This window comes from Callorhinus ursinus, unplaced genomic scaffold, assembly GCF_003265705.2.
Source record: "Callorhinus ursinus isolate GAN/ISIS: 27379988/994484 unplaced genomic scaffold, GSC_fseal_2.0 scaffold23, whole genome shotgun sequence".
NCBI classification, from domain to species: domain Eukaryota; kingdom Metazoa; phylum Chordata; class Mammalia; order Carnivora; family Otariidae; genus Callorhinus; species Callorhinus ursinus.
The window spans coordinates 2878056-2904194 of record NW_027397085.1 but is presented as its reverse complement, the minus strand read 5'-3'; the positions used below and the strand labels follow the sequence as shown (position 1 = coordinate 2904194).

At 41.8% G+C, this 26139-nt stretch overlaps 1 protein-coding gene across 6 annotated transcripts in view; it reads left to right on the top strand.

The window, feature by feature from the left end:
- Positions 1-26139, top strand: part of PDE8B (phosphodiesterase 8B) — a 228942-nt gene that overhangs the window by 119525 nt on the left and 83278 nt on the right. For 4 of the 6 annotated variants that reach the window (XM_073905299.1, XM_025892732.2, XM_025892730.2 and 1 more), the window contains exons 2-3: positions 11226-11285; positions 23927-24117. In XM_073905299.1, coding sequence (XP_073761400.1) covers positions 11226-11285; positions 23927-24117 — 251 coding nt within the window. The remainder of the gene's footprint in view (positions 1-11225; positions 11286-23926; positions 24118-26139) is intronic. The other 2 variants (XM_073905300.1, XM_073905298.1) reach the window with 1 other exon arrangement.

Sequence of the window (26139 nt, the reverse complement as noted above, 5' to 3'; positions counted from 1 at the left end):
AATCAGAGAAAGACATGTATCATATGACCTCACTGATATGAGGAATTTTTAATCTCAGGAAACAAACTGAGTGTTGCTGGAGTGGTGGGGGGGTGGGAGGGATGGGGTGGCTGGGTGATAGACCCTGGGGAGGGTATGTGCTATGGTGAGCGCTGTGAATTGTGCAAGACTGTTGAATCACAGATCTGTACCTGTGAAACAAGTAATGCAATATATGTTAAGAAAAAAAGAAGAAGATATCAGGAGGGGAAGAATGAAGGGGAATAAATCAGAGGGAGAGACGAACCATGAGAGACATTGGACTCTGAGAAACAAACTGAGGGTTCTAAAGGGGAGGGGGTTGGGGGGCTTGGGTAGCCTGGTGATGGGTATTAAGGAGGGCACATTCTGCGTGGAGCACTGGGTGTTATGCACAAACAATGAATCATGGAACTCTACATCAAAAGCTAATGATGTAATGTATGGTGATTAACATAACAATAAAAAATTTAAAAAACAGTGTGATAGCTGCAGAAAAAAAAAGAATTGGCACGTGGGCAGAGCTTTAGAACAAGAATAAAAGGGAGCCTCTCACTTACCTTCCTCCATCCTATGAGAGTGTCCTTGTTCAGCCTTTTTTCAGCCAAGAGAAGAGGAAGATGTGAGGATCCAAACTAGGTTGTGAGTTTGAACTACGTTTTTAAAGGAATGTACTTTGGCTAAATCAAAAGTGGTCTTTGGGGATTTAATCTTTTTTTGGGCTGTGGAGTTTTTCATTTATTTTTCTCTACCAGTGGACACATTTATTCCGTATCCCTTTCTAAATCTCTGGGTTTCTGGAGTAAAGGAGAGTGCTGCCGTAGGGGCCCTTCCTCAGCTCAGCCACACCCCTGTGAAGACTTTGCTTCTACCCTTACAGAACTCACCTGTCCCTGTCTCTGAATCTTAAAAATATTCTTGGAAAAGAAGAAATAAGATGGTGGGTGTTGTCCCATTGACTTTTGATGTAAGCCCTGGTGGAACCAGAGGGCCAGGGCACAGTGGGGACTTGGCTGCCACTGTCCGTAATCTTAGGTAGAGGAGGGGTCTCAGGGCCCTTGGGATACAATCTCAGGGCGACTATCTTTCTTGCTGACTTTCTAATAATTATGTTGCGGTTCTAATTGTGTAGCGTCTCACTTCAGTCTTACATTTTCAGGATATGAATTGTACTTTTATGAATAACTGTTTAGAAATAATTGTTTATACCAAATAAGTCAAACTCTTTCAAAAAAGGGGGCATTTGCATTTTGCAAGTGACTTCTCATGAACTACTTAATTTTAAGATTTATTTATTTGACAGAGAGAGAGCACAAGGAGGGGGAGCAGCATGCAGAGGGAGAAGGAGAAGCAGGCTCCCTGCTTCGGAACTCGATCCTAGGACCCTGGGATCATGACCTGAGCCGAAGGCAGACACTTAGCCAATGGAGCCACCCAGGTGCCCCCGAATTACTTAATTTTAAATGGGATTTGTTTTAAATTGGGAATCAGCTTGACACTGATTCTTTAAGCCCAATGTCCATGTGATTCATGTTCTCAGGGACTGATGGTTGAATTTTATACCTGTGTGAGTGGCCCTGACACACCTAGAGTCAGTAAAGCACATGTGGTTGAATTTTTGATGCAGTACGAGGTGTGGTGGAAAAATAGAGTTGTTTCAGGGTCACCAGGGCCCTGGTGTGAGATTGTCCTGGAGCTGAGCAGGGGAGACATTTTGCTATTGGTTCTCTAAGGCAACTCTACCTTAGCAATGACAAAATTTAGGATAGAGGTAGTATGGATAATTGAAATCCACAGGAAATCTCAAACTCATTTTTAGAAGATGGTTTCTGTTGCCTTGCCCATCCAATCTGTTTACCAGGACTGCTGACCATCTAGCAGAATTGACTGATTTGAATATCCTCCCCCCTCACTTTCTCTTGCCTTCATTTAACGTCATGAGAAGGCATGCAGTGGGCTGGAAGAGCATCAGAAATGCTTGGATTTTTCCACAATCCAAGGCATGGATAACTGCCTCCTGAATAATTAGAGATTGTGCTTTATTCGTCTTCTGTTACACAATGTAATTGTAAATGCTTGAAGCCATCCGCAGTTGTATTATCAGTAATATCCCTAATAAAAGGAAGGAAGTTCATTGGGGGATGTCACGTTTTGCAGTTGCCTTTACATTTCTCTTGCTTTCCAAGTCAGATTCTGGGTTTGACCTTTGGAATCTGGGAATGGTGTTGTTTATACACCTTCAGCCTGGGTGATACTGGCAGAATTGTTACGTTTATGAACGGTGATGCCTTGATTCTTGGATTGAATGTATAATGTAAATAAAGCCTTTTGACATAATCATAATATATGAGTGCAGTTAAGGTTTTTTTGTTTTCCTCCAAAGCCAGTTTTCTGTAATGCTTCCTTGTGCTCACCTTCTTCGGGTACTCACCCATTTTGTGGATTGTACTTTTTTTTTTTTTTAAGATTTTAGTTATTTGAGAGAGAGATAGCCAGAGAGAGTACAAGGGGGGGTGCGGGTGGTGCAGGCAGAGGGAGAAACAGACTCCCCACTGAACAGAGACCCTGAGATCATGACCTGAGCCGAAGGAGATGCTTAACCAACTGAGCCACCCAGGCCCCCCTCATGGATTATATTCTTGACCATTTTTTTTTCTTTTTATTTTAACATCGAATTTGGTATCAGGCAGAGTTATTTTCTCATGGCTATAGATGAAGTGACTCATCATTTAAATAATTTCTTTCATCTGATTTGTGTGTGCAGGGTGGATGCCACCTCCATTAGACGATGCTGGTCACATTTTTCTGTGTTAGGATCTGGTGGCAGCCAGGGGTCTCGGCGTTGATTTTTACCACCTCGGTGCTAACCTGCGGATGGTCTCGATGATGGCCTTTATCCTTTCTCACTGCAGTGTTGTCCAAGCACAGTGCGATAGATGACCCTCTTTCCCACTTAGCTGATGGTAGCAGGGATACCTGTTGAGAAAGAACAGCCTTGTTAACAGCAGTGACTGGGGAATGGAGGAGAGGGCCTGGGTGGAGGGTATTGTAAGACACCATGCTGGCAAGCCCATCACGGTCTCCTCTTGTGCAGAAGATGTGCCTCCCTCTTTGACAGCCATTTCGGCCGTGCCATAGGCTGTGCATACTGATCTCCACACTTCACTGGCCCTTTGCTCGTTATTTTTCAACCAGAGCTTTCATTTAATTATAAATCATTTGAAAAGTTTCACTTAGTTTCTTAGGACTTTTCTAGGACAAATCAAAATATAAGTGAATATATAAATAAGAGCATGGCCTTCTAAGTAAGATGGGTCTGGGCTTAAATCTCAACTTGAGCCCCTTGGGTGAGGTGCTTAACCGTGATGGAGCTTTAAGTCCTTGATTGATTGATTTTTTTTTTAAGATTTTTTTATTTTAGTGGAGTGCAAGCGCAGGGGAGGGCAGAAGGAAAGTCCCAAGCAGACCCTGTGCTGAGCCCAGAGCCCAACGGGGCTCAGTCTAAGGACCCATGAGATTACGACCTGAGCCAAAACAAAGAGTTGGACATTTAACCGACCGTGCCCCCCAGGCACCCCGGAGGTTTAAATTCTTTAGCAGTTAAAGAAGGGGGGTTGCTGTGACCATTATATGAACTGGCCCTTGGGGGGGATTCATAAGCCCTTTCATAATGAGGCAAGGAACAGTTATTTTGAGAAAGGACCCCTGAGTCCCAGCCCACTTTTCTAGGATTTCATTTTACTGAGTTTCAAGGAAATTATATCCATATTCTGAGGAATTTTAAACACACTACCTTATTTTCCCAAATAAAGGTTTTATAGTAGGAAAGAAATAGTAGATATAGGCTATTTGTCTAGTGGTTACTGCCCAGTTAATGTTAACTCAAAAATAGAAAAGACTTTTCCAATAAAGTGAAACCCATTATAAATTTATTTTGCAGTATTTAAGATAGATAACAAATGAGAAAAAATAATTCAGTAAACACCTATGTAGTCGCCACTCATTGCTTAAAAAGGAATAGATCATGAACAGGAGTTGAAGCTCCTAGTAGTTCCTTCCCTACATAAATCCCCTTTTCCTTTCTACCAGTGGGACTTCTTTCCTTAACTGGGAATTTATAAGCTTTTCTCTGTACTGTTACAATATTCCTAAATTATATTCAGTTATTTATTTGTTTTGGTATTTTGTGAGCAAGAGAGAGAGCATGGGTGGGGCAGGGAGGGAGAGGGAGAAGCAGACTTCCTGCTGAGCAGGGAGCCTGATGTGGGGCGGGGGGTGGGGGCTCAGTCCTAGGACCCTGAGATCATGACCTGAGCCAAAGGAAGATGTTTAACTGACCGAGCCACCCAGGCACCCCTATATTCAGTATTTTAAATAATTTATAAAACTTTAAGCGGTATTCTAAGGTATGTATTTTTTGAAATCTTTTTTTTTTTACTTGAGGTTTTTTGAGATTCATCTATTTTGAATGGGTAGCTCTTAGCTGATATATTTTCATAGTATAATATCCATTGTATGGATATTCCTCAAAATAATAATTTTCCTGGTGATGGGTGCTAATGGATTGTGGATTAGGCTGTCTTCAATTTTTTGTTAAAAATTTGCTCCAAATATTTTTGTAAATACCTCCTTGTATACTGCAGAGAAACCCACAGAAATAACATAGGAGCTGGATTGTAGGATACATGCTTTTTCATCCTTATTCGAAATTCCCAAAATATTTTTCAAAGTGGCTGAAGCCATTTACACACTCACCAACAATGTATGAGTTCCTATAGGTCAACCTTCTGGCCCATGACACTGTTTAACTTCCTAATTCTACCATTCTGTTGCTTTTAATAAATGGCTGGGTGTGACATAGTATCTCATTGTAATTTAAAATTTTCCTGATTACTAAAGATTGAGCATCTTTTCATGCTTAAATTTCCTTCTCTGAGTTTCTTTTTCCTATCTTTTGCTGAACTTTCTTTTCTTTTTTTTTTTTTTAAGATTTTATGTATTTGACAGAGAGAGACACACAGCAAGAGAGGGAACACAAGCAGGGGGAGTGGGAGAGGGAGAAGCAGGCTTCCTGTGGAGCAGGGAGCCTGATGCAGGGGTTTGATCCCAGGACCCTGGGGTCATGACCTGAGTCCAAGGCAGATGCTTAACAACTGAGCCACCCAGGCGCCCCCTGAACTTTCTTTTTGGTTGTCTTTTCACTGATTGTGAGGAGGACTGATGGTATGTCTTCAGGAAACTGGGTCTTGCCAAGCCGAAAGGTACTTAAATGAGTAATAAAGTCAGTGACGATGCAGTAGAGGCGGATGCTGAGGAGAGACGTTAGGGGTTCTGGGTGCAGCTGGGTTTGGACAGCCCTCAGAGTGGGGGCACGTAAGCAGCTGCTGGAGGGGGGGTGTAAGCTGTCCTGGCAGATGGGGTAGCGAGGGCTTTTCCAGGGCCACTGCTTTTCTTCCTGACTTCTCACTTCCTTCCTGTTTGGGGGAACCTCTACACTCCCAGTCCAGGCTTCTGACAAAATTCTTGAAGCTGGAAGTCCCCAAAGGGGTGGCAGTCCCCAGCAGGGAGCATGGTGTGGTGACAGGCAGATTAGCCTGAACTACCGGGACTTCTTTCCGGATGATGTCTTTCATCGTCCGGACCTGTGCCAAGCTTTGATCTTGACTTCCCTCTCCGTTTAAATGCGGCCAGGCTGTGTGGGGGTTTTGGTCATTGCATTCCTGTTCGTTGTGACCTTTTTCCCCACTTGATTTCGCTGCTCTAGGTCCTACTCATGGCAGTGTCTGTTTTGTCTTTGCTAAATCTGTTCTTATCTATCCAGAAAGTAGACAAACCAGATGTTTGATTCCCCGCCCCCCCCACCCCAAGGCCTAATTGGATCCTGTTAATTTTCCACTCAGAAACCTAGCGTGTGGTTGGTGCCTACAGGAAAGGAAGCGGGAGCGGGGGTGGGGGGTGGCGCATAACTTCCAAGGTGCTCTAAGGGACTCACCCCAGTCCGCCCAGCCTTCGCGTTGTCTGCCATCGTACCTTAGCATTTTTACGTCCGTGCCTTTGCTTCTGTTATTTCATATGTCTGGAGTTTCTTCTCCCAAGCCAGTCTCTTGTTCTTCATGACCTGCTTGCCTTAATGGAGGCTTCCTTGATCTCCCCGCCTTGAAAACCAGAAGTACTTTCTCCTTTTCGTCTTTAAAGTTGGAGGGGAAAATATCTATCAACCAGAACTGTGTATCTCCTTAAACTATCAAAAGTGAGTGATAGACATTTGTAGACCAACAAAGACTCAATGAGTTTGCCACCCGTAGACCCTTTTTATTCAGAATGAAAAGATACAGTCCCAGTCGCACACTTAGGGCCCTATGTTGCTAGCTTGAGATTAACTAAAGTGAAGGTTTTTATACCAGAGCATCAGCAAATGCTACAAAATCGGACTTTTTTTTTTTTCCTAGAGAGCCAACTCCCCTGAACGTGAATTGGTTACCCTGCTGCATGCATATGTATGTTACCCTGTACACACGTGTGTACACATGAACGCCCGACACACTCTAAAGGTGGGATAGTTCAGACTGCACTGTCGGCCGGCAGCCCTCCCTCATTGGGCTGTGGGGTGAAGATGTGTGGTCAGAGTGGTAGGAAGTGCGTCTCTTCACACTCTTGTCCCATCCTCGTCTCCCTACGGGCACTAGAGTTAGGTTATCTCTGACCCCACCCTTTGCTTGCTTCTGTGACCTTGGCAAACTTCTTCACTTCCTGGAATCAGAGCTCATACACTACCTGGGGTCCGGGCATCTGCAGCTGCTCAAAGTTCACTCTTGGAAATCGAGAATCTTGGCTTGGTTACAGAGACATCAGTAAATGGTCTCCTGTTCGCGTTCATAGATGCTCTTTCGTAGGTTGATGACATGTAGGCAGCAGGCTCCTGTGTCAGGAACAGAACTCTGCAAGGTGTTGCTACTGTGGATAGCACTGCTGCGGCTTTGCCTTGCCGGTCACTGCCTTGCATCAGCCCGCAGGGCTGGCAAGGAGAAGTGCAGCCGTTCTGCGGAGATAGTTGACCTGTCTTGGGCGTGGAAGCCAAGGTTAGATGAATGGGAGCGCAGCCTAAGAAGGAAAAGGGAAGCCAAGAGACAGGAAGCTAAGTGTAGGTCAGGACTAAAGGAGCTGCTAAATTGAGGCCCCAAGCTCGGTGGTGGAGGTGGAGGGTGCCTCCTGGGAGGTGGCACAGTGAGGCGGGCTTGGGAGGAAGTGGGTAGAGACAGGGGAGGCTGGGTCTTGGGAAAGGTCGACCAAACTTGCAGTACTGTCTCCTGGGCTCTGCCTCCCGTGGCAGCTTCCTGCTGAGCTGGGTCAGGCAGCGGACTCTTACGGTTGTGGAAGACAGTTGTAGGGTCTTTGCTGTTGAGCAGGAAAAGGGTATGTTCTAGGTCAGGTGTCACTTTGAAAATTCCCATACTGTCACTCAGTGGCCATCGCAGATCTCCTGCGAAGGTCACTCCTCTGAAGGTGCCTAGCACAGTCCCTCGGGGAGAGCAGGTGCCTTGAGGAGTGTTCACAGGAGCCTCAGATGTTCTCCTGGCAAAGTTTTAAAAGGCCTATGTAACTACTACCCTTTGGCTCCGTTAGATTTCCCACCTCCTTACAGTGAAGTGGGGCCATGTGACTAGCTCCAGCCAATGGGCTGAGGGAAAGTACTGTGTCTAACTTTCAGACTGAGGTTTTTAGAAACCCATGCCTGAGTCTCCTGTGACTTCCCCCCTGACTTTGTCTTGGCCTGGACTTCTAAGTAACCACGAGGAGGAATTGCTTAGGAAAGTCACCTGGAACCACAGTGAATTTTGTATGAATAAAAAAAAATCTATTAGTAGACCACTGAGATATGGGGTCTCTTTGATACCACAGGATAATTGAGCCTATTCTAATTCAGAGCTAAAATAGTGAAATGGATTTTGAGATTTAAATGAGAAAACATGTTAAGCTTCTCCCACATATCTAACATATTATAGGAATTTTAACATGTCAGTTTTTTACCATCTTCTGAACTCTGGGCTCATTAGTGCAAAAAAAAAAAAAAGTAATATTTACATCCCAAAATTAAAAGAAAAAGTACATGAACTATTTTACCACATACCAATGAGATAATAAACTTCAGGTTGTTTTTTTTTTCCTTCCCCCAGCTTCTGAATTGTGATCAGAAGTGATTCAGAAGGTATTTCTCCTCCCATCAGAGCTCCTCTTCCTCTTTATTCAAAACTTCACAGTCCCTGGGAAACTAACATACTGAGCTTACTCGATGGTTCCAACAAAAACATCATGTTTTCTAAAGACATAAAATGCATGACAAAAAATGATCATAGTTGAAGAGCTTTACCAGTGTTGTCAATAACGCAAGGACTTTATTTCAGAATTACTCCAAATTAGTCATTATTTCCTTACATATAAGGAAAATGGAATTGACTTCCTTTTTAATGTTGATAATAAAGGCCCGTAAATGCTGCCTTTCAGGGCTTTTTTTTTTAAGATTTTATTTATTTATTTGACAGAGAGAGAGAGAGAGAGAGAGTGCACAAGCAGCGGGAGCGGCAGGCAGAGGGAGAAGCAGGCTCCCCACTGAGCAGGGAGCCTGATGTGGGGCTCCATCCCAGGACCCCGGGATCACGACCTAAGCAGAAGGCAGACGCTTAACCAACTGAGCCACCCAGGCACCCCTGCCTTTCAGGGCTTTTATCCCACCAAGAGACCTATGTAAAAAGTGACTTGACCTGTGTCCTGTCTAAATTCAGTTACATAAAAAGCTAAAATATGATAGGATCCTCTGGGCCTAAATGAATAGGAGACAATAATGAGAATTATGTTCATTAAGAGAATCCAACCATTTGTGTGCCAAGAGTGATTACACTGTTTCATGGGATTTGTTCTAAAGAGAGATTTCATCAGGAATGTATTATGAGCTCTCCATCAACACACACGCGCACACACACACACACACACGCACACACCTATATAACTACTTGGTGCACATCTTGGTTATTTGTGAAATTAGATAGAAATGTATTGGTTAAGAGTGAACTGTTTTTTGGACAGTCTGTACCCTTCTAGCAGGGATCCTTCCCCCTGGCCCGTAGCCTTCCAAAGTGAGTCACTTTATTTTATTCCTTTTAAACTTTATACTACATATTTCATTGATTTTTTTTTTCTTCCCCTGGATGACCCCTTTGGGAGTCAGTTTTGCCAAAGAAAACGCGTAGCCTTGTTGGAGGGGCACTTAGGTGTGTGATGGGGGCAGTGAACCCAAGAGGGATCACAGGGACCGTGAAAAGATATCTTAGATAGTCGACATGGTCTTACTGTATCAAATGGGTTTTACTTCTTAATTATTAACTTTTTAGTAAAATTCTGGCAGTTACACTGCTTTTGAAGGACCATGTCTGTTTCAGAAATAAACACTGTGTCCCAGTAGAGCTGGGGTGCTGGGTGGGCTGCTGAGTCCCGGTGACACAGGAGGCCTGGTACCGCTGGTTTTTCAGTGGAATCATTCTTAGGGCTGTGCGTATGTGGTGGGTGCTGGTATCAGCAATAACACTTTGTAGGATATTGTTTTGTTTAAAGGAAAGAAGCATAAGATCACATGTTCTTCTACTTGAAGACAGCAGTGAAACACTGAAGGAACTCGCCACTGGTCCATGGGCTCAGGGACTCGAGGCCCCATGTTGGTATGAATTGTGCCAGGCCTCCTACAAGGGTCCACTGGCCAGAGGCTGCCTCACCAAGCAGAACCCAGCACCGAGGACGAATAGCCTCTGTTGAGCAGTCATTGGAGGGCTTTGAGCTGTCTGCTGGCAGGGTCGGCGAGAGGCCAAAGCCCCCAGCATCATTGCTTCACATGGTGAAGCCAGGGTTGAGGGATCAACCTTAAAGAGAAAAAGAATGTCACCAATTCAGTCATGTTTGGAAGAAAATTCACACCATGCCTACCACGAATTAAGCACAGAGAAATGGGAAGAAAGGAGAAAGGGAAATTTTTAGTTTTCAAAATTATAATTTAAAGGGGCGCCTGGGTGGCTCAGTCATTAAGCATCTGCCTTCGCATGATCCCAGGGTCCTAGGATTGAGCCCCGCATCAGGCTCCCCGCTCCACGGGAAGCCTGCTTCTCCCTCTCCCCCTCCCTCTGCTTGTGTTCCCACTCGCTGTGTTTCTCTTTGTCAAATAAATAAAATCTTTAAAAAAATTATAATTTAAAGAAAGTTCTGCTTTTGTTAGCTGATAAAAGCTTCCTCTGGCCCTTGATTCATTATTGAGTTACCTCTGGTCCTGTGATTTTTGTATGTTTTTTGAAGGTGTTCCGTGTGACTGGCAGGGGCCAAACTAGTATGTAGAATGCAGGATAAGCTTCCAAGTGGTAGCAAAATGACTGCTTCCTCTTGGAGAACGGCAAAATTGGATCCTTAGGGGTGAGGTCAAGACTCTCAATGAAGTTACCTAGAAAGAGTCACTTTGAGAAATCCAAGCAAAGTTATTACAAATAATTGCTCTGTGCTTGGAGCTGAAGGCAGTTAGATGGTGTTGGCCACTGAACACCTAAGCTCATTCCTGGACTGAGTCGTGGGGCGCAATTTGCATCTTGTGGTCATAGTATGGGCTTCCCCAGTTTATTGGAGGAAGTGCAATTCAAATGAGTTTATTCATGGTAAACATGGGTAAGAATTAGCTGTCTATGCCTCATATGAAGCATGAAGGTAAGAAAATTAAGAAGTAAATAGAGGAACAGTTCTTCAAATGTTTTAGCTTTCACATTTGAGAAAAACCTTTACTCGAGATGTTAGAATAAGAACTGTCTAGCAAAAAAGAAGTGTCTAGCATGGTGCTGAGCACATAGTAGGTGCTCAGAAAATAATGATGATTGGTCTTCTCCCTTAAAGCAGTACTTGCTTATTATAAAAATCCATATACTTTAAGTAAAAACCTGAAATCCGCTACTTAACATTTGATGATCTCCTCCAGGACATTTTCAATGCACATATAAATGTGTATGTTCTTACGCAAAACTAGGATTATGCCATATATGTTTTTTAAACTGTCTCCATGTCAGTAAATTGGATCCTTGTAGTTAGTGTCTACAAAGTAGCATCATGTAATATCCTAAGTAGGGAAGAATTTGTCAGTTCTTGTAGTTTGACTTGACACATCTAACATGTTGTCGCTTATTTAGCAGGTCTCTTCAGCGGAGGTGCGCATTGGGCCCATGAGACTGACACAGGATCCTATTCAGGTAGGCCTCCATTATTCGTGGGCCTTTGTTTCTGGAGCACCCGATTATAGGAGCACCCTCAGAAGGGTTCCTTCAGTACCACAGCAGGTAGCCAGCCTTGCCCCTACAAACACACCTATGTGTACTTAAATACTGTGTACATATGCCTCTGTGTAAATGCTTGTTCCTATTAATGCCATACTTGAGGAATCAAATTGTTTCCTTGAGGACTTAACCATTGCCCTGTTGGGAGCATAAATACAGTAGGTAGGGTGCATGGTGGGTTGGGACGTAGAGCAACTATTCCACCAAAAAACTGCCCTGCTCCACACCCTGCAGCAGCCAGAAAGGGAAGAAGCTGTGTGTACACATGGCGGGGCATGTGCCATGAACCGCAGTTGGACGTGAATCTTGGCTCTTCCAGCCAGGTGGCAGTGTGATCTTCCTCGCTTGATTCCTCTACCCAGTGCCCTGTCCATAAAGTAGAGATAATCCCCCTCTCTCATGGGGAATTAGGAGTCCAGTGAAGTTGTATTGAGTGCCCAGAAGACTGCTTGGCAGTGGGCCGTCTCAGTAAATGACAACTGTTGTTGGCTGGGTCGAAAAGATGACAGGAGGCTCCCCTTTCTTGTGCCCTGTGACTTGAGCCAGGCTGTGGTCTAGGCTCTGTAGCACGGTGGGAGCTGGCTGTAGGAAGAGAAGGCCGGGTGCTTCTGGCCTTCACTGCACTGTAATAATGTCGGCAACTTGACAACTGTCCTCCCTACAGCCCTCAGCATCCAATGGCCCCTTCAGAGAAACATGGTTTGTACCCTTTTAAGTAGAAAGTGCTTATTGTTAAATCCCCATCTGCATGCACATCTTCCTGATAGGTCTAATTAAGTGAACTTTCTCCCTATAAAAAAGTAGCTTGTTAACACCTGGAAGCATGTCTTGTACTGGGGGGTGGGGGGTAGTGAATAGCAGAAAAAATGTAAGCAAACCAAACATGTAGTTGAAAGTGAAAAACCAAACAAGGAAATGTACTGTTTGATTTATGAGCAAATGGAAAAAAGAAAATGTTTTATTGTTGCTTAGGAAAGGAAATACAAATCTAGGGGAAGGAAAAAAAGAAGAAATTTAAGCTTGGGAAAATTTGATGAAAACAAATTTAGGAGTAGAGGGAGAAAAAAGAATTTACTAAAATAAACATTAGCCACAACTATTTGTATAGAATACAAACAAGTGGAAAATTCCAGTGATCATTCTGGGGGCATGTACTTTGTTCTCCATTTTGAATAAAGGCAACGACAAAGGATCTAATAATAGTGTTTATTCCCAAAGCAATTTCCTGAATATTTCTTGAGATTAGTGGAGTTTTAGATCAATTAGTTTAATTTACCTTAATTTTTGCCCTGTGTTGTACTGGAAATTAATGATCATAAGGATGTCTCGTTCCTTTAAAAAAATTTAATTTGTCAAATCATAAAGTATTTCAAATATTCATAAAGGTACATAGGTATAGCCGTACCACTTTCATCAAATATTAACAGTATACTTTTTCTATTTGAAGTTTTGGGGTTTTTTTTTTTCCAGAAACAAAAGATTACCCTTAATTATCCTTCTGCCCCCCCATCCTCTCCTCCCTAGAAGTAACCACTACTTGGAAATTTATTATGCTAGATGTTTGCATACTTTATATATGTATGTGTCCATTCATAATAATTTCTTTGTTTTGGGGTATTTTTAAGCTTTATTTGAAAGGCATCAGGCTACAGGCATCATTAGGAAATTTTTCTTTATTCAACATCATTTGCTGTCATATGTAAGAGTCTATCCCCTAATGTAAGGTCACAAAGATACACTGCTTTGTTGTCTTCAAGGAGTTTTTTTTTTTTAAAGATTTTATTTATTAGAGCATGAGAGGGGAGAGGGTCAGAGGGAGAAGCAGACTCCCTGCTAAGTGGGGATCCCGATATGGGACTCCATCCAGGGACTCCAGGATCATGACCTGAGCTGAAGGCAGTCGCTTAACCAACTGAGCCACCCAGGCGCCCTCTTCGAGGAGTTTTAGCTCTTACATTTAGCTCTGTGGTCCATTTTGAGTTAATTTTTGTATATGGTGTGAGGTAGGACTTCATTCTTTCACATGTGGATGTTGTTGTTGCGGCACTATTTGTTAAAAAGAATATTCTTTCCCCATTGAATTGTACTGGCACGTTTGTCAAAAATCAACTGACCATAATTGTGAAGGTTTACCTCTGGATTCTCAGTTCTCTTCCATTGGTATATATGTCTGTCCTGTTCCAGTACCACACTGTCTTGATTGCTGTGCTTCAAAGTGTGAGTCCCCTAAGTGATTGTAATAAGTCTATAAATCAATTTTGCAAGTATTACCGTGTTAACAATTTTGTCTCCCAATTTGTTAATGGAGAGGTTTTTTCCCTTTCTTTAAATTTTCCTCTTTCCATAATGTTTTATAGTGTTTAGTGTATGTCTTTGATATTTGGTTATTATTCCTAAAATATTTTATTCTTTTTGATTCTATGCCAAATGGAATTATTTCCTTAATTTCATTATTGGGTTATTCATTGGTACAATTTATTTTTATCTTGCAACCTCCTGAGCTCCTTTATTAGCTCTTGAGCTTTTTTGTGGATTCTTTAGAATTATCTACAAGGTCATGCCATTAATTCTTCCTTTCCAATTTGAATACCTTTTACTTCATTTTACTTGCCTAGTTGTTTTGCTAGAAACTGCAAAACAATGATGTGTTCAGTTTTTTGAGAGATTTCCATATGTCCTCTCAAAATGGGTTGTTAATGTTCTGTACTCCTACAGGCAATATGAGAGTTCTGGTTACTCCAAATCCTTGATGATAATGTTGAGCACTTTATTGACTTATTGCCCATTCTTTTATCTTTTGTGAATGTTTGGCTAAGTCTTTTTATTTTTAATCGGATTGACTTTTAAAACATTACTGAATTGTAATTCCTCATATACTCTTTTCACAAGTGCTTTGTCAGATTTTGAGAATACTTTCTTCCAATCTGGTTCTTCTATAAATTTTCTTAACTTTGGCTTTTAAGCAAAATTTAATTTTGATGTAACCTAATTAGTATTTTCTTTGAAGGTTATTGCTTGCTGTATCCTCAGAATCTTTACTTACTCCCAGGTTGAAAAGATAATTTCTTAGTTGTTTTTTTGTTGTTGTTGTTTTTGTTTTTTGTTTTTTTTTAACTACTGTTTAACAATTTTAGCTCTATCATCAATCTCAAGTTCATTTTGGGGTATGGAATGATGAGGTTTCAGCTCATTTTTTATCCTCATATTGATTCTAATTCTAGCCTCACTTGCTGAAAAGACTGTATGATCTTCCATTGAATTTGATGCCTTTGTTACTGACTCTTTGTTGCAACTTGTTTGGTCAATAATGTAAACCAATTTTGAAAATAATATTCAACAAAAAGCTTTTAAAGATGTGTCTCTATTTGAATAGGAAATTCTATATACATGAATTAACTGAACCTTACTAATTATGCTATTCAGACTATATCTTAATTTTTTGACTAATTTTTTTCAGTTTCTATGGCAGTGGCTATGTTGTTATCAGTATCTGCTAATACTTGATGTTTTGAGTCTGTGATGTTACTATGTATTCTTAATTATATATTCCCGGTGACCCTTTTATTATGGGGTGTCTTTTTAAACTTTTTCCTTACATTGTTTTATCTGTTAGAAATGTTGCCACACCAGCTTTTCTTCGTTAACTTTTTTCTAGTATGTTTTTGCTGTTCATTTTCAGTTTTTCTTTATAACTTCATATTAAATATGCCTACTTAAGCAGCACATACCTTTTATTTTTCCAAAATCTGTTCTGATTTTTTGTCTTCTAATAAGTGAATTCAGTCTAGTTACTTGAAGTGTGATTACTGATACAATTAGTCTTATATTTTCTATCTTCTTAACCTTTTTTTTTTATATTTCTGCTTTATGTCAAATTGGCAGTTTTCAGAATTTTTTTTTTAAGTTATAGGTGGTGTTTCTTTCTTTTCTTTATCTTTTTGGTGGTTACCCTTAAGTAATTTTTTAATATGCGTGCTTGCCAGTCAAATTTTATAACAGAGATACTGTATCCTGTCATATCAAATGTGATCTAGTCCTTGGTAGGATTTAAATTCCCATTAACAGCTCTATGCTCCATTACTAAAAAAACAATTGTCTATAATTTTGGATTTATTTTTAGCTTTTACACATAGGCTATGAAATAACAAAAGGAATACTGTGAACTCATCACCCAATGCGACAGCTGGAATGTTTCTAGTGCTACTGTGGACCCTGCCTGATTCCCATCACATGAGTTTGGCCCAAAATGACAGCAGATTCAAGTGGTCAACAGTCCTTGAGTGAGGGAAAGAATATTGTTTTTAAAAAAGCTCACAAGCTCTACTTAGATCTAAGGATGCCATTCCTACTTGGTCGTATTGAAGCGTAGTTTCATTGACCCATCCAGAAAACAATCGACAAAGCACCTGTAAGTTCAAGGCTCCATAATGTGCTACAAGGGAAGAGAGGCTGCACACGGCTCCCTGACCACCCAGAGGGGTCTGCTCAGTCCGTTCTATTATTTGTAACACTCCAACTTCAGGGACAGTGACACCTAATTAAGTGTTTTTGTGCTTCTGCTACTGATACTGCAACTATCTTAGAAAAACCATACTATGTCCTAGAGCCTTTGTATTTGTATTCTGTTTTCCCCCTGACCTGGCAAAAAATATCTATTGGGAGTACAGTGGCATGCTGAAAATATTAATGAGCTACATCAACCAGAGTCCTTAGGGCTGGGAAGGTACTTGTTGATAAGAACACTTGAGGATGGGGTTGCTTTTGAGGGTGCATTTCTAAGTTCACAAGGGGGAACTTGCTCCCATGTCAGGACATGTAACATGGGGCTCTGCACGCCCTCAGGGAGCTGGCAGGAGCAGTGTGAGAAGTGGAATGGGGCGGGGGGTATTGGAGAAACGTACAGCGTGGTATCATAGAGGGCATCTCTCCTGGGTGAGTGGCTGTGACTCATAGTAAAAGTCCTGTTTTCCAGTCTTGGCAAGAAAATTAAAAATAGGGGAAATGTTATAAGGCAATAGATTCGTATCAACATTTCAAAATGAAGTGGCCTTTCCTTCATCAATGCCTCGAGGATATTTACTTGTTGAGTGTGTAGAATTGATGTGTTTCTGCTTCGAGTGCTGTCCTCCTCTCCCCTCTCACTCCAACTGGGCTTTTCAACTGGATTTGCAAATGATACTCAGAGCTGTGGTCTAAGCTTTTCCTACCAAGGCAGTGCTTAGCTTTAAAATTTTATTCTTTCATGTTATATGGATGCAGATGGTCGGGAACTGTTAAATATTGGAGCTCCTGTGGCCTCATGGGGAGCTACCCTTACATACCCCATCCTGTCTGTCCTTAGCTACTGCCAAGTCATAGCCTCCACCAAGCCCAGCCAGTTCCTTGGAACTACAGAGTTGGTAGGAATTTTGGTCCCATATTTTAGGGGGTAAAAACAAAAGTAAATTAACATGATTACACAGGCTGTGGAGTCAGGCTGACTTCAGTTCAAATATTGACAGTTGTGTGGCTATAGGTGAGTCTCTTATCCTTTCCAACCCTTTGTTTCCAGATTTACAAATTAAGGGATAGTTCACATCTCCAAGAATTGTTAAAGGGTTATTGAATAAGATCCTGTGTTTGAAGTATTTTCAGTATAATGGCTGCCCTTAAATTCACATCAAACTGTGGCTGTGACTAGCATCACTTTCTAGGGACATTCATGGAAAGCTTTCAAACCATTTGTTCCTACGAATTTCACCTCCCCCCCAGATTGACAATGGTTTAGTATGTGGATACAACTAATAAAATCTATACATGTGATCTATTCTAGAAACTGTTAGCAAGATTTGCTTAAAGTCAAACCAAGTATTTTGAAAATTGATGCAAAGTAGTAGACATAGGGAATGCATGTGGAGATGTGTGGAAGCATTCTTACGGATAAAAAATACCGATAATGAATGTTTGTTCTTCAGGTTGAGGAGAAGTTAGTTTTATCTTCATGTTTTTCATAATTAGCCTTCACCAGAGGAGAAAGAGTTACATTCTAATTTGATTATCCAAGACCGATTATTGCTCTCCTCAAAGATATTCTTCAGCATTTGTTGATTAAACTTGTCAAAGGACTGGTTATAAGGATTTCCAGCAAACAAGAGAACCTCCACTGGAGCCATGGCAAGCTCACTGAAGGAGGAGTTGGGAGATGGGGATCCAGCTGTGCTGCTGCTTGGCTTCGGGAAGGTGTTGTTCTCATTTATGGAATGGGGGGTGATGGATCACCCCCAGAGTCCCTTCCTGCTCCAGGAAGTCCAGAGAGTCCTGGCCTCTGTTCTTGTCATTGCCACTAGGATACCCCCCTCCCCCAATTCCCTGTGGTCTGTGTTACCCCTCTGCAGCTGCTCATACCAGACCACTGTACTTGATTCTCTTAGCCCTGCCCTGGATCAGCCCTTACTTCATCATTGTAGCTAGGATGGAGAGATGAATAAAACACTGTGGCTGTAACAAGGTTTAGACAGTACTCTCTTTGCAGGAAGAAAGAGGCCTTGCGTGGAGTTTGGGGTCTTGGTAGTTATGTTTGAAAAGCAGTAGAGGTAGCCCTTGCTTTGTACAGTCTTAATATGTAGAGATTTCAGAGTTGAGATAAATCCTACCGGATCCCCACAACATGTTTTAGATTGCAATTACATTAGTGTACTAACTGAGCAATTGCAGTGAATATGGGTTCTCTTGCTAGCACGTGAGTCCACACACCACTATGCTATTAACAGATGTGTAGCCCCATCAGTAACCAATCGCATCACCTTTTTAAAAGTCTTCATGATTGGTCTTTGCCACCTGTTCTTCCATTCAAGCACAGACAGCAAAGTGTATAGCTGTTGCCATCTGGTCTCTCACATGGCGTTATACGCAAATAAAGCATCAAAAGAGGGAAGTAACCAACAGAGATGAAAGTGCATCAAAGAAATGCAAAGTAATAATGCCAGAGGGAAGTTGAAGTGGAATGTAAATGAGGTTAGAGGAGGGAGAGCTGACCCTGAGGATGTTCATACTGTCACCCTGAGGTATTCTAGATCTGCGGCCAGAGGTAGTTCAGCTTGCAGTGATGGTCAACATCAGTGAGGAAAGTGGTTGTGGTGAAAAGAATGAAATGTCTCAGAGGAAGTAAAAAAACTATGTTAGTTAATGGAACTCAGGGGGATATTTCATGGCATTGAAAGTAGGGAGGACAAAATATTGGATAAAACACTGGAGCTGACCCAGGCTTAGGGCTTTCTGATACCCCAAGGCATCAAAAAGATGCTTACACTCTGTATCCTTAATTTATCCAATTTGGAGAAGGCATACCCTGTTGAAGCTACCCTTAGTTCTTTCTAAAAAGAAAGTATTTTAATTTTCAGTGTTTCTAATGTTTTAATTTACAGTGTCCTGAAAAAATGTTTTACTTTATTTCATACAGTTAAAACCAACAAAAAGTTTTCATGTTTGGAAAAAATTTCTAAGGTCCTAGGACAGTCATTTTTACCATTGTTTAAGATTGCCTTTTGTGGTGGTTTTTAGAGTCTGGCCCTACCACATGATGCAAGGATTGCCTATACTTGTGTTCTGATCCTGGACAGGACCCAAGTAGACCCAGATCTATCCCAGAAGGAAGGTGTTGCTTCATTGTCCCTGGCTTCATCCCAGATCAGATTTTCTACTCTTTTGATATGTTTACAGCAGTGTGGTTAAGTTGATATAACAAAATTGTTTCCTTCTGCCCATTCCCTTGTACCTAGATTCTTGTCTGAGCATCATGTGTGTACCCTGGTGTGATCACCACTCCGTAGTGCACTTGTGTTTATCTTTACTTGTCTCATCTGCTTGCTTTCTAGGGACGGAAACTAGACTATGTCCATTCCTATCAGCTTTTTTTGAGATTAGCCTCAGTGAATGGCCAATAAATATTTAAAAACAGCCACCTCTGACAAACTAAGTAGTGATAAATAGGAAGTTAAATACAGGGAGGGACTGTAGTGCTTACGGTCTTTTTGGTTTTGTTCTTTGGCTGCAAGTAAGAGCTGCCTTAGACAACCAAGTAAATAAATGAATTAAACATATTTGTGCAGTTTTTTTTTTCTTTGTAGATTTGAAGGAGGAATTGAGAAGCTGTGCCTTACAGAGTGTGGCTGTGGGCCATCTCTGAGTACCTTGACAGCAGGAGTTGAAGGCTTTTATTGTCTCTACTATCACCGAGCCACAGGTCTCAATTCCCAGCTTTTGTGTCTCTTTTGTTCAAATTCCAAATTTCTGTAAACAGAGTATCATTAGCCCAGCTGTACTGGGAGATAGGGACGGGGAGTCCAAGCCTGGTTACATCCAAAAATGGTAATTACTATAGTACTTTAAAATGTATATATTTTTAATTCCTGTAGCTTTTTCACTTAGGAGTTGAATTATTGAACACTAGTTTTTCTGATTTTTTATAGATGGGAAGAATATTATTTTTAAAATTTTTACTTTAATTCCAGTTAGTTAACAACCAGTGTTAGATTTGTTTCCAGTGTACAGTATAGTAATTTAAAAGTTCCATACATCACCCTTAAATGGGAAGAATTTTAAATACTATCTAAAGAAATTCTCTCATGAGTGCTTTTATAATATAAAATAGTCCTGTTCTAAAATGTAGATGTTATTATTCAGGTACAGTGAGGCCAACAGATCAGGAAAGGCCTGTGATTAAATAGTCTGTCGCTCAGAGGAGGGGCCACGCCTTGCCGTAAAGGACCACACACACACAGAGCACCAGTGTTGGTCAGGAGGCAGAGAGAGCAAGGGGAAAGTATGGCCAAGAGCCTCCCCTGTGGCTTCTGTGGGAAGGAATGGGTAAGGGAGCGTGAGCAGGTGTGGCTGGTATGAATCATTCCATGGGAATCTGGGGTATAGCTGTTGTCTCTAGTTGGTTGGTACTTGGCCCTGGCGGGATGAGGGCAGGTGGAGAGTGGTTCCATGCATTAAAGCATGATAAAAGATGGGGTAGGAGTATGGGCTTTGCATTGGTTTGCCTTCGAAGGGTGCTTTCCTAGGCACGTCTCCTGCTACCTCTACAAATTGGCCAACCCTCAGAAGCAGTCTCCGCAGGGTCAGCAAGGCTCTAGATGTCAAAGCATCAGAACTATAGAAAAATAACAAGACCTGATGAAGAGAATTTCTCCCTTTGAGTCTGTCGTGAGTTTTCATGTGCAATCTAGTTTAAGTTCCTGAAATGGCCTTACCTTGATGTAACCCTCTGCTGTGAACTAGACTTTCCCTGTCACCCTCCCCCCTGTCACACGGGCTTCCTTATAGTTCCTTGAATGCGTCAGGCACTTGTCCGACTGTAGGGGCCCACAGAACCATTCCTTTGGCTACGAATACTTGCCCCTCAGATAGCAATTTGACTTCCTTTTTGTTTCCTTCCTTTTTGTTTGCATCTGTTACTTTGTGAGTGAGGCCTACCCTACTTAATGCGGCAGTCGGTACCCACTCTGGCTCCTGCTTACCGCTTCCTGTTTGTAGGTAGCACCTACCACTTTTAACATGCTGTGTCGTTTGCTTGCTTATTATGCGTGCTGTTGCTCCCTCTCCAGTGCAGGGGGTCTCCACTCTGTTCATCAGTGTACTCTAAGCAACTAAAAACAGTTCCTGGAACATAACAGGTGCTTGGGAAATTTTTATTCAATAATAATATTTTTCCAAAAGTGGTACACCCTATTCTGAGGATACATAAGGAATATGAGATTAATCTGTAGCAATGTCCCACATGGGAATACAATTGTGTTCTTACTGTATTGGTCAATTATTGAGGCCAAATGGTATAAAGGAAACCTAAAGTGGTGAGATTCTCGTTCAGCAGTCCCTCATTTAGCCAGCCAGATGACAGAAGGAATTCTCTCACCTTTGCTGACTTTGAGGCTCTGTATATGGAGTTTTTCTTGTTAATACCATAGCTGCCCCAAGTCGAGGGCCAATGACTTCACACACAAACCAGTTGATTCTACCTGACTTTTTCATTGTAGCTCTTATTTCATCTGAAGGCTTTCTTTTCATTATCAAATCCACGGGGCGATGCCCTTCAATTCCCTTGGAAGAGCCACTCTCACTTCTTCCTAGAAGTTAGCTCTGTGGTCAAAAACTCTTAGAAGCACTCTGGACTGAGGAGTGACAGACCAGGATGAGCTCTTAATAAGTCTGGCTGGCTGCCTTATGTGTTATAAGGGTATGATTTCAAGCCATGTGCTAGGAAGAAAATGGCAAAATCCTGCTGAAAAATATCTCTTCTGGAAACGTGGCATTTTGGAAACAGGAAATGATTTAAACAAATGTAAAACAAATGACATGATATATTCAGATATTTAATGATGTTGAGCTATTGGGGAGGTTTAGGTATGAAATGGTATTGTGGGGGCAACCCCCTTTGGTCCCCTCCCTCCTTGGGGGCTTTGTCCTATCACTTTGCTATTGCTCAGTAAATGTTGCTTTGCTGCCCCCCCCAAATGGTATTGTGGTTTTTGTTTTGTTTTTAAGATTTTATTTGTCAGAGAGAGCACAAGCAGGGGGAGCAGGCAGAGGGAGAGGGAGAAGCAGACTTCCCACTGAGCAGGGAGCCCAGTGCGGGGCTCCATCCCAGGACCCTGGGATCATGACCTGAGCCGAAGGCCAATGCTTAACCGACTGAGCCCCCCCAGGCGCCCCTAAACAGTCTTTATCTTCAATAGATTCGTGCTGTTGAAATGATGTGATATGCAGACTTTGCTGCAAACTAATGTCAGAGTCGAGAAGTGGGCAGGGATGGAAATGAAGCCAGACTGGCCCGGAGTTAGTTTATTGCTGACGCCAGGACATGGGTGCAGTAGGCTTATTAGACTGTTGTGTCTATTTTTCAGTATATTGCCAATTCTCGATAAAATATTTTGAAAATGTAATGGTTGGACAGTTTGTCTTTCTGAATTTAAATGAAACACATTTTATATTTCATCATCAAAATGATACTGGTTGGAACGCCTGGGTGGCTCAGTTGGTTAAGCGTCTGCCTTTGCTCAGGTCATGATCCCAGGGTCCTGGGATCGAGTCCTGCATCAGGCTCCGGGAGCCTGTTTCTCCCTCTCCCTCTGCTCTTCTTCCCCACTCATGGTCTCTCTCTCTCTCTCTCTCTCTCTCTCTCTCTCTGACAAATAAAATCTTTTAAAAAGAAAAGAATGATACTGGTTATTGGTTTAAAGGCTTTTCTTGTTGAGGAAAAAGAAAACCCTTCTGTTGCTAATTCTTTAAACTAGCAGTGGATGCTCAAGAACATTCAACGCTTTATCCATGTCTTGAGATAGTTAGGTGTTTCTGTTGGACCTCTTATTTGTAATAATAGTAAAACCCTTTTGTGTTTTGCAGGAAACACTACAGGTAGTTAACCTTTACCTCACCAGATATTTACTGAGCAGCTAGTAAGTGGCAGCTTGGTGCTGAGCACAGCAGTGGGGGTGGAGGTAATTGGGAACATAGCAGGCAGTTCCTTGTGGTCCTGAAGCTCAATCCCAGTGGAGAAGATAGATCATGATCAAGCAAATAAATGAACCAGTTCAGGTGGTGGTAAGGCTGTCTCTGGCTTTCCGCCAGAGAATTGGGCGCTGGAGCCCAGGGGCTGGTGAGGGCAACCAGGGTGAAGTCTGGTACCTTCTTTCCAGTGGGGCCACACTTCTCAATGAGGCAAGAAGAGACAGGTTTTCCTTAGTTTAGCTCCATCACCTTCTCCTTGCATGGTCATTCTTTCCAGAGTCCAGCATGGGTTGGGTATTAGAATTAGTTTTTGAAGTTGCTTTGAGTTCCTTCCCTTTCCTGTGTCTTTAAAGGGATTCAATTGCTAAGATCAGAGAGTTGACCTCCAGGTACTGAGAGGCCAACACCACCTGCACTGAAACCAAACATGTGTATGTAGGAACCATAGTCCCAGCTGTGTTAATTATCCTGTTAATAATTTCACTGCTTAGAAGGGGAAGAATGAAGGGGAGTAAGTCGGAGGGGGAGACGAACCATGAGAGACGATGGACTCTGAGAAACAAACTGAGGGTTCTAGAGGGGAGGGGGGGGATGGGTTAGCCTGGTGATGGGTATTAACGAGGGCATGTTCTGCGTGGAGCACTGGGTGTTATGCACAAACAATGAATCATGGGACACTACATCAAAAACTAATGATGTAATGTATGGTGATTAACATAACAATAAAAAATTATTTAAAAAATAATTTCACTGCTTAATATACTTAACAACAAAGCCAACTGGGAAATTAAAAATGAGTAACAACCCCCCCAGAATGACTGAGGACCTACTCGTGCTCATGTAGGTCTCACAACTAGCTAGCATGGCGCATCTGACCGTGGAGAATCTATAGCACAAAGGGATGAAATACCTTGCTCAGACACACACTGGAATCACTTGGAGGAGCTGGGGTTTAAACCTGGGTAGTTCCTCTCTAGATGCCGCATTTTAAACTTGTCTACTATAGGCTCATGTTTAATACAGCCTGTAAGGATGATGATTGCTTGTAAGATGCTTTTTTTGTATTTCAGGTTTTGCTGATCTTTGCAAAGGAAGATAGTCAGAGTGATGGATTCTGGTGGGCCTGTGACAGAGCTGGTTATAGATGCAATATTGCTCGGACTCCAGAGTCAGCCCTTGAATGCTTTCTAGATAAGCATCATGAAATTATCGTAATAGATCACAGACAAACTCGAAACTTTGATGCAGAAGCGGTGTGCAGGTACCTTTCCTAATGGAACATGCTTGTTAAACGTTCACTTAATAGCCTAAAATGACTGTCACTTAGAGATGTCTTTAGTTCCATCCCAAGTATTTCTAAAATGTGTGTTGATGCTTCTAAGCAGTCTGTGCAGATTTCTGTGATGAAAGCTATAGCTCCTCCTATAGATTTAGTTCACCTTTTCTGTTTTTCCACATTTGAGTTCCAGTGAATTTAGAGGTGTGATCTGGGTGTCTCTGAAAATGTCAAGGTGTTTTTCCCCCCAAGTATTGCTCATATTTCACACACACACACACACACACACACACACACACACACGCATGCACACAAGAGACATTAAAATTCACACAGTTTTTGTTATACAGATGGGGTTTGGATTTAAACCAGATATTTTAATCTTAATTATTCTGTCCCAAAATGAACATCGGAAATGTGTGAAATACACATGTCTCCCTGCCTGACACAGATGGGTAGATTCTACAGCGGTTGGGGAGCACAAGCAGCTACTTTACCACAGCAGAAAATCTTTCAGGGATCCAAATGCCCCACTTGTTTCCAGAAATGCTTGCACTCCAGGGGGAAAATGCATGCCTGTTCATAAATAAATGCAGTCATAAGAGTTTTCTGTGGATGAACTGATCCATTTAGCAGAAGTGGAATGCTTTGAAGCTAGACAGCAAGAGGTCACTAAATAAATGCTAGACCAGCACAGACTCCAATTACATATGGAGCTGAAATTTTCTTGAATATTAGTAAGTGAAATGAAAGGTAAGGAAGTGGCTTCTTAGATCCTTTGGCACCCTGACAAGAAATGATTGGATTAAGAGACATTTCTCACCATAGGCATTGCCTTGTTATTTTTTGATCCTTCTCAGGTTCTCAAAGAATTTTTCTTACAAAACCTATTTTAAAATGTCTTACTGGCCTCAAATAATCTTACTATTGTGTGTAGAAATATTTTATTTTTAAATTATTATAGATATGAATAAGTGTATCATAAAATATTTGGATGGTACTTTCAGTATTAAGAAAAGAAATACTAAGAAATATTTAGTAAGAAATACTAAGAAAAAAATACTTTTTCTTTTTAAATGATCTACAGGATAGAATTCGGTCCTTTATAACTAGATCTACTTTTGCTTGGTCTTGACTTAATTTTCTTAAATGATTTTGTAGTAGAAACGCCACTGTCCTTTGTGTATACATGGAATGATTTAAGACAAGTTTCAGGTATAAAAAGAAATTCTTTTTATTCAGGTGAAGAAAGATTAGCAGATAAGCTTTACAATCTTCCTTGAATATAAAGAAATGTAGTTTTTTTTTTTTATCTAATGTACTTGTGTCTTAGCTGCACAGAGAAACAGTGGGGGATCTGTGTAGGTCAGAAGCCAGGTCGTGTATCAGGGGGTGTGTTTACTGACTCTTACTTATTATGTTCAGGGAAGCCAGATTCCTGAATGCATGGCTGCCAGTACATGCCCCCCCAAAATGAGTAAGGGACACACTCCTGGCAGATGTACATTCATTACTGTCATCCATGGTCCAAGATCCCTGGATTTTTGAGCTAGACTGGACCTTAACATGCTTCCTTGGACCTCTACCCCACCGATTGCAGTCCCCCTTCATCCTCTCCACCAGGAAGGGGTCTGAGTCTCTCTGGCTATACCAGTTCCTTTGGAGGAATGAGAAAGAAGAGATAAGCAGCAGGAAGCAACCCCCAAAATGAAAGCCAGTTTCAAAAGAAGCTAAGGGAGCATGGGCTCCAGCCCAGTTACGTTCTTAACAGTGTTTGCACCTCTTGAGGCCCACTCCTTAGAACGTAGCCTTGCAGTGTAGCCCTGACTTCTCTCATTGGGGTGGAAGAGGTTGCACAAGGCTGAGAGGTGCTTAGTATTTCCCTAGACAGTAGGGTGCACCTCGGACTTGCTATGCATTTTTTTCATTAGGTGGTAACTGGTATTTCTGCTGAGAATTCAGTAGGCTCATAGGTTAAAAAAAAAAAAAAAAAAAATGGTACCTTGG